The sequence below is a fragment of the Anoplopoma fimbria genome, chromosome 8 (genome assembly GCF_027596085.1).
Source record: "Anoplopoma fimbria isolate UVic2021 breed Golden Eagle Sablefish chromosome 8, Afim_UVic_2022, whole genome shotgun sequence".
NCBI lineage: Eukaryota > Metazoa > Chordata > Actinopteri > Perciformes > Anoplopomatidae > Anoplopoma > Anoplopoma fimbria.
In genome coordinates this window covers 14358708-14368306 of record NC_072456.1, presented here as the reverse complement: position 1 = coordinate 14368306, position 9599 = coordinate 14358708, and the positions used below count along the sequence as shown (strand labels likewise).

Below are 9599 nucleotides of genomic sequence, written 5' to 3'. Positions count from 1 at the left end.
ACATACTATACTATGACTTTTTTCCACATACTAAAACCTGACGTTTTTATGACTATTTTCTACATAGTATACTATAACTTTTGTGGCTTTTTTGATATACTGGAATGTGACTCTTTCTACAAAGTATACCATGACTATTTTGACAATTTTCGACAAAATATAGTATGACTTTTAAATTTGGTCAACATATTAAACTTTGACTTTTTCATGACTTTTTTGAAGCCACTAGACTATGTCTTTTTAATTACATTTTTCATCATAGTATACTATCACTGTTTTATGTTTTTCAACATTGGATACTGTGACTTTTTTGACACACAATAGTATGATTTTAGTCTACATAGTATGCTGACTTTTTAAAAACTTTTCAACTTTTTTACTTTGACTTTTTTATGACTTTTATTTAATATTGTGCTTTGACTTTTTTATGACTTTTATTTATTATTGTGCTTTGACTTTTTTATGACTTTTTTGACATACTATACCATGACTTTTTTATGTTATTTTTTGGACCTAGTATACTATGACTATTTATGACTATTTTCACAAAATATACGATGACTTTTAAATGTTTTCAACATACTATACTCTGACTTTTTCACAACTTTTTTGAAGCAATTGTACAATGACTTTTTAATGACTTTTTTCGTAATACTATACTTTTTCTATGACTTTTTTTGCCTTTTTTCTTACTCTTTTTTGCATTCCACATTATGACCTTTTCAACATACTATACTTTGACTTTTTCATGATTTCCTTCTACATAATATACCATGACTTTACTATGACATTACCTTTATTTCGACGGATACTATGATGCTTTTATGACTTTTGTGACAGACTTTACTTTTACCTTTTTATGGCTTTTTTCAACAAACTATAATATGACTTTTAAAAATATTTTTTTTCAAATTCCTATATTATGATTTGTGACATTTTCTTTACATACAATACTGTGACATTTTATTTAGTTTTTTCCACATACTATAGTATGACTTTTTTACTACTTTTTTCAAGAAACTATGCTATGACTAAGTAACGCCTTTTTGACATACTATGACTTATTTTCAACATACTATACTTTGGCTTTTACATTTTTTTTTAAATACTATACTATGATTTTTAATCATGATTACGTCAAACTATACCATGACTTCAACATACTATATGCTGACTTTTAGATTTTTTTTTTAAATTAATGTGACTTTTTATACATTTTTGACATACTCAAATATGAAACTTGGATGGCTTTCTTTATACATACTATAGCATGACGTTTCAATGATTTTTTAAAAATACTATGGCTTTAAAAATCACTCTTTTTGACATACTATACAATGACTTTAATAATTTTTCTGACTTTTTTTCCACATACTATACTATTTCAATGCCCTTTTAAGCATACTATACTATGACTTCTTTAAGGCAGTTGTACGACAGTTGCTACTATGACTTTTTATAACGTTTATTAATGACATTTTCTGTCGAACTACCTATGACTAGGTATCCTACTATAAATAATTATTTATGGCAAACTATACTATGACTTTGACACATTTTGCATGTTATACTATACTATGGAACCCTGATTTGTTATTTAATTTTGGATTAGTCAAAACATGATATGCCATAGCTCATTAACAACTGAGAAGAAAATCTCATATCTTGATTGATATCAAGTTATAAATATACAGTGTTTTCACCCATCCAGCAGGTGACATCTAATAAACAGAAGGCATATTAAAAATTAACAGGGCTTTTTCATTATCTTTCCATCATTAGTCCAAGTATTGGTACCAGAAAAATGCTCTTTGAATCTCTGGCCTACTGAATACACAAAACACTGAAGAGCTGGCGACTAGCAACCCACTTTAATCCCTATGAAATAAAATGTCCTTGATGGATATCATTTGGACACAGGAACACATTTGTGGCCCAAACTGTCAGTTGTGGTGACAGAAAAAAAGAAAAGAAAAGTAAATGTGTGACATTTAAACATTTGATTCACAATACACAAGGCCTGCAGTATGTACAAGGGGACAGTGTTTGGAAACTCAGTCCATCAGTAGTAGCACCTATGAAGCACAAAATGGGCATATCCAGGAAAAGAAAGATGTATTTAACAGTACAAACCGAGTAATATGCCCTTTGAAAGTCTGTCAAAAATCATTCATATTTTAGATTGGCCAAGTTTGTAAATTCAGTTAAAAAAAAAATTAACATAGAAAGGATACAGTAATAGAAAAAACAGATTAATATACAATATTGACTTGTACATACAATTTAAACCAAGAATGATACATTTTTTCCAGATTTTAGGGTTCCTACAAATACATATTTCCTTATTCCAAATATGAAACATTTTCCAGACTTTGATCCTTTAATTTGACCTCATAGTTCGGGCCAGTTGATGTGCTAATAGGAGATAGCTGACAGTAAACAAAGATATCACTCATTATAGTGGACAAACTGTTAACAATAGCAATATGACAACATAAGCAAAGGATTTTCCTGTTCCAATTACAACTGAGGAACATTCTCCGGGCTGTACTGTACTTCCGTAACTGTATAAAGACTTGGAAGATATAATTACTTTTTTTTTCCTGATGTAGGAACCCTGAGACAGTTTTAGGTGTGAAAAGTGGAGCTGCCAAATTACAGTTTGAAGGATGTCAATACATAAAGGTCTCATCTGTTAACTACCATAACACATCTTCACAAAGTTTCTGTGCATCCTGCAGACAAATCTACTAGTGTTTGCATTCAACATAGTTCTTCTATTACAAATAATTAATTCAATATTTGACTAAGACATTTAAATACTGAGTTCCCCCTACAATACATTTTTTTTTACCACATTCTCCCCATTTACCTCTTGCGATCTGACATAAAATACCTTACTGAGAATATCCTACAGATGGACAATGTGATAATTTAGTTCCACCAAAACAGTTTCAAAGCCACAAGTGGCTGGATTGAAAAATAGATATTTTTTTGCTGGTTATTTGATTTAAAAAAAAAAAAAAAGAAAAAGTCCACCTGGGTCTCAGTGCTGAGAGGTGTTATGGTAATTAGCTTCCTGTACAAAAGAAAATGGGAGTGTGCCGTTATTGAATTAATGCAATGAGGTATGGGGTTGATACCACCCAGAGACGTATTCATATTAAGATGGAGGAGAAAAGCACAGCAGCTGACCAAAAATGGAAAAACCCCAGAAGGCCAAAAAAAACCAATAATAATAATAATAATAATAATAATAATAATAAAATAAAAAAGCATTCTTTAGCTGCTGCTTCAGAGCAAGCTAAAGCACCACCGCAAATACATTAACTCAAAAATAGAAAACTAACATGCATTTAAAGAGTGCTTGTGTGTCTTTTTTGCTCCCGCCCTGAACTCTTAGAGCCGGTGGAGTAAATGTTTTTGTCCATTAATACAGCACTCAGTAGAATCCACCTCCATTAGCTTACTTCCTCACGGCTCAACCTCCACTGGCTGAGTTATAATAAAGTGGAGTCAGTTTTTAATACAGAGGTCCTTGACTACTGTCCTGAGTGAAATGTGAATGGAGGAGGCTCTCCATGTAGGAAACGTCGACTGAAAAGGGGGTTGACTGTGGTGTCGGCGTGGGGTCCATGGCCAGGCTTGACTCCGTTAGAGCATCGGAGAGGGCAACGCTCATGTCCATTGGGGTCTCAGCGTCCATCTGATTACCATTTGTTGGGGTGGCGGCACCATGCGGGGTAATGGTGGGCTGGGATAGAGGTTGTGAGGTCGGCAGTGTATGAATACTGTGATCTTCTTCTGCTCGTGCTCCTACCGGGGCTGTAGTTAGGGGGCTGGCAGGTTTATTTGTCATCTCCATGGAGGTTTCAGCCTTTTGGTCCGAGTCTGAGGGCAGGCGCCGGCGTTTTGCTGCTTGGGCTTCATCTGCTGATGAAACCTCCTCCAGTGGCACAGGTATGGCCTGAAAACAAACGGATACAGACTTAGAAACTCCTGATGTTACCCATGTGTCCTCCGTCCGGCTGTGTCCAAATTCACTCCCTATTTACTTTGTATAGTGTTAACATTTATTGTCCAAAACATAATTTGAATTCCCAAATTCTATTTAATAAAAATGGGTCAACTATAAAGTGCCCTTAAAAATTGACACTGGAGCAAAAAAGTGTTCATGTTATTTATACTGCCTTCTGCTAACAATCCCACATTGCAACGCTCCACATTTGATAGATGAGAAAATGACGGTTGTGTGTCCCTACACCTGTCAATGATGATGCACAATGATGACAAGCAAATTTCCAAAAGTCGTAGAAGAAATGATTGAGCAAATGACCTGATGTTGGAGAACACAGTCATAGTATTTTGTACCCAGCAGTACCACTACTGACACTGTTCTATAGCAATAACAGTTTAAGGGGCCTTTCACATGTCGCATCTCTTAACGCAAACATTTTCAACTCATTACACTCAGTTTCCATCTTCAGTCTGACATTGCCTCCACTCCACCCGCTCAAACCGGGATATTTTCTCGAAGGATAACACGGCAGACCCTCACACCATTGTTCCACACCGACGGACGAATCAGTCGGTTTAGGCCAGAGGCTGATCGATTAGTACATCTCAAATTGCAACAGTATTCTACTATTCTTGTATTTGAAAAAAAAAACCATCTGATATTATTATTAGGTAAGGGTAGTAAAATTAGCATTTTGTGATAACAAATATTTGATTAAAAACTCAAGGTAATGTTCAAAGCCTGAAAAACATAACAACTTGATGCTTATTTGAAGAAAGTGCATAATACACATTTATGCATGAATAAATGATCTGTCTCATTTAATTATCCAGTTTAGGAAGAATTACTAATTTATTCATTAACGCATTTAAGTCAATTTAGCCTTCTTCTGACACAAATATTCACGGAAAGCACCCTTTTGTTCTTACCAGAGATAAAAACAGCTAAAATCTACCGCGTCAACCAAGAGATACATCTTCCTAACTAAAGTGTCTTGTTATTGTACATTATTACAGCATGTATGGTGTGTGAGCACAGTAGAATGCAGAATTTCAGTAATATACTCACCAGTCTGGCTCTAACCCTCTTCGGCAGTTCCTGGTCCAGCTGATGGATTTCTGAGTGTTTTAGTATCAGCTGGCTCTGGTCCTGGAACTCGACCTGGGCGGATAACAAAACTTGTATTTTAAAAAACTGACATTTCCAACTGGTTTGTCCTCCGAGAGTAGAAAGCACAGCTGGAGAAGAGTAAAAATATATTAACCAATTACATTCAACTTGACCAATATTGATAATAACAATAACAATAATAATAATAATAATAATAATAATAATAATAAACTTGATTTAAGTTGCACTTTCTTAATAAGGTTAAAAAGTGCCTTTCAGCTGTCAGATTGAAGAAGGGATTTAAAAGATGCATGTCTTATTTAAATAGGTGATCCACAGCTTGGAGGGCTATATCAGCAGGAAACTACATAGTTTGCAAAGCAGAATAAAACCGACAACGGGCATCAAAGAAAAGCGTAGCATGGTGGGATTGTGAGCAACAATTCAAAAATGTATCCAGAAAGCCACAGATGTCTCATCCATAACAAATAGTTCCATCAACAACCACCAAAATGTCTTTGACTGTGGCCCCTGAAGCCTCAAGCTTATTTAGCTTTTTTCTAAAGTTAAAAACAAAACAAATACAAGGACAAGGTCAGGGTTGTGGCCCTGACACAGTGACCAGCTGGAGACTTGTTTTTAATACATTGTAATAGCGAATCTTGTCTCTTTCAGGATTCTCAGTACTGCAGCCAGCGGGTGCAGATGGGAGGGGAGCAGAGAAAGATACAACACGGATTTACTTTCTGAAGAGGAACTCATTGGAAAAACGGGCACAAGAAATGTTTGTGGCGCATTAACATATATGCCATTTGGGGACACAAGAATGATAAAATAAACCCGTCCTTCTAAGCTCTACTGTACACTAAATGCAAAAAATCCACACTCTGAAGAGCTGGTTCAATAATTTACACAGTGTAAAAGTATTTCACTGATGTTTTTACTCTGGAGGAGCCGTATAGGGTTCAATATCTTGTTCAGCAATTGATATTTGGGTTATGAAGCAGCCTCCAGAAACACCATGCCTGTGCTGTCAGTGTGCATGTGTGTAGATGTTAGAAAAACTAACCCTTACAGATGTGTTCACTAAACCAGCATCACGGCAAAAGATGAACAACCTCACTTAATCTCGTCTACTAATGCATTCCTGCATCATCTTTGTATGCAAGTGACTTTCAAGATGTCCTCCCCCGACACCAGTCTTAGAATTATCTTTTTCAATTCTGCATTTTCTACTTTGTGAGCACTCTACATATTTGACCCATAAATTCCCCAGCATGCATTAGTGATGCTAAACCCTGCTTCATGTTTTAATGCCACACTGATTCGAAATGCACCGTAATCTACAAGGGCAGGCAAGCTTTTCACACGTTGATATATACCAGAACCAGGAAACCAAGGGGGTGGCAAAGAAATTACTTTCAATCACTTAAAGTCACTCTGCAGAAGAGCATCAGATTGATTATGAAACGAATGCCTTTGCTCACAGTTTACTCGACTAACAGCTTTTTTTTTTCTGCACCACATGCTTGTTAAACTGTATTAAGAGATGTTTTTTCCAGCTAGATTTTACTTGGAAAGGTTAATACATTTACACAAATGTCCCTCAATACAAATATTGATTTAAGACTTTTGAACAGCAGTTGCTCAGGAATGTGATTGTTTTCTATAAAGTTTTTTTTTTTTTTTAAAAACATACATTTATCTATCAATGGTGTTATTCACAAATCCAAATCATGATGTATTTTTTTGTATAAAATGGTGACTTTCGAGCCAGGTTTGACTGTAAATGAGTAATATATAATAGTTGTGTTTTTCCTCACCTGATAGAATTTGTGGGTGTGCTGTCGGATAAAGGAAGCATTGACAACCTGACCCTTGGGTGGGCTGACCACAATCAACTCCCCCACCTCAGGAGGACCGGATCGCAAGCAGTCATGACTCTGAAGGAGAAAGAGGGAGGAGGTGAAACAGGATGTAGTCAAAGAGGAGGAAGATGGAGAGGAATAGACTTTGTGGCAGGGACACTACTCCTATTAACCCCCACTCCCCATGCATGTCATTTTAGTAAACACTTGTCTTTAAAACAAGCCCCCTGATTTAAACAAATCACAAAAAATTTACCTGAGGTAGTCAACCGACAGATTCAATTTACAGAGTAAAGAATGTTAAGTAAAAAGTTGGATTTTCCCTGGTGTTCAATAAAGACTTCCCACTTTTTCACAATTCCAACTGCTTTTGGAGTTTTGTTATTAGAGAATATCAGATTACTTGATATAGTTTTGCATATTTTTTTGTTCACCCTCCTAATAAGTGAACTTATCATTACAGTTTTGTGTGTAACATGTTGCAGTGCTTCATAGAAAGGTATTTGATTTCACAGTATATTATAAGTATATTACAGTTGCTAGGATATTTTCTCCTGGCTTTTAAAAAAAAAAAAAGGGACTATATTCTGCTGCAGTTATTGCTATACGCTGTATACCGGTAGGTGTCTAACTACGCTGTAAGAACACTCACTAAGATGTTTTCTGGGTGCACGTTGTCACAATACGAGCCATCGTCAAAGTTGACCTCGTAGAATGTCTGTGTTGCCATGCCGATGATGGTACAGTGGTAGTACCAGCCGTCACTGTTGCGACCAATCACCCTCTGGCCTAGGTTCAGACTCTGTGGGCCTTTGGGCGTTGTCCGAGGCTGGAGGGAGAAAAACCCAGACAGTTAATTTGAGGTTTAGAGAGGATTAAATCTTTGTGTGTGCTCATCCAGCACTTGTTGCAATCAGCAGTGGTACTGATAGTAATTTCACTCTAAAAATCTCAAGAAAAAAACAATCATTATAAATACCAAAAGATTAACTTTTCATCTACTAGAAGTCAGTCGGAGAAGTTCAAAATTTGAAATGACTTAAACCTAAAGAAGAGGCACTAAAGCTTGCGTTAACACAAAACAAAAGTGATGTTTATACAAATTCAGTTCAGTGAAGCCTTAAAAAACATTCAAATCAGGTACTCTGTGAAGGGAACTTTTTCCATTGTTCCTGAGAAATTGGGGTCTCAAGGGTTTCTACAGTCAGATTCTTGATTTCCAACTTTTCACCAAGTTCAAGGATTGTCAAGTCAAACAAGTGACTCTCTACATTGTTGCTTTTTCTTATGTTATGAAGTGACTCCATGAGCTGTAATGTTTTCTTAATCTAGCGCAATCAAAAACTATTTTCTTCACACCAAGTTGTGGTGTCACTTTATATACAAACACTTTCAAGTCCTTGACAGAGCACTCGGTAGACGAGCGCATCTTTGTCCTAACCGTACCCAATTACTTCATTTGACGGCTGACTTTTTCTCTTGACACGCACTTACCTTCGAGGGGACCCTTTTATGCTTGTGGCAGGTGACGGACACCACGTAGGGCCAGTCGGCTGGCGTCATGACTACTCCGGCGATTTGGGCGCAGGTGACGTGGAAGGAGGTGGCACAGTTATCATGTGAGCACTGGATGCAGGCGCCGCGGTTCTGATTGGCAGTCTTGCCATGGCAGAAAACACACTTCTACAATAAAAACAGAAAATAAAGACTTTGGTTAATGCAGGTTGGACACAAATGTCTTTACTAAATTCTCTTTCATGGACATTCAAGGATCTCAGTAATATTATGGTCTTGCTGCACATTATAAACAACTACTGGTTTCTTTATTGCCAGTGAAAATAAAGGTTTAGTTCCAAAGGAACAACACATAACGGTACTGGTAGCTTGGCAAACACTGTTGCTCACAATTATGGATCTTCTTTCAAAGCACATGTTTAAGTCTAGTGTTTCAGTGAACTTGCTGTTGCCATGGTTGTGATGTGGGCCCCATTTTCAGAGAGCAAGTTTAACAAATCACGGGCCTAAACCTGATCTCTGAGTTGATTAACCGATGGGAAGCTTCTAGTTTCTGGTTCCAGATCAGCTGATCCGAGTTTGTTCAATCGACTTTGAGTTTGTTCACTCGGAGTTAAGCTCCTGCTTTGTAAATGGAAAAAGTCATCATCAATGAAGCTCCGATACCACGATTCATAACGGCAACAGGTAGACAAAAGACAGAGCCTCCATTTTAATCCAGTGGACATAGCGATATTAATGCATGTGTATGCAAACTATGAACATTAATCTTGAAAAAAAGACCCCGAGTCAGAGCAAGGAAAAGTGTCAATAAGTTAAAACAATTACATTTTATTCAGTGACTATTTGGATTTTGGCTCAACAATATTTTGTGGCTTTATTTCAGCTAGTGTAGTACCTTGAAACACGGTCCTGAAAGAGTGATAAAAACATTCAAACTCTACACAGCCCGTTCAAAAACTGGCTTTCAAACTACATCCTGCAACTACTCACACAAAAATATTAACATATAATGTCCAATATTAAAGAAATAATGAGTGACTGCTGACATCAACTGACAGATGTCTGTATCTGCAGTCACACCGTTA

General features: G+C 36.5%; 1 protein-coding gene across 2 annotated transcripts in view; it reads right to left on the bottom strand.

Annotated features, from left to right (window-relative positions):
- Positions 1-1856: 1856 nt before the first annotated feature.
- Positions 1857-9599, bottom strand: part of kdm4b (lysine (K)-specific demethylase 4B) — a 47054-nt gene continuing 39311 nt past the window's right edge. For both annotated transcript variants that reach the window (XM_054602717.1, XM_054602718.1), the window contains exons 18-22: positions 8491-8679; positions 7649-7825; positions 6952-7071; positions 5087-5179; positions 1857-3967 (exon numbers count right to left, since the gene is read on the bottom strand). In XM_054602717.1, coding sequence (XP_054458692.1) covers positions 3524-3967; positions 5087-5179; positions 6952-7071; positions 7649-7825; positions 8491-8679 — 1023 coding nt within the window. In that variant the 3' untranslated portion in view covers positions 1857-3523. The remainder of the gene's footprint in view (positions 3968-5086; positions 5180-6951; positions 7072-7648; positions 7826-8490; positions 8680-9599) is intronic.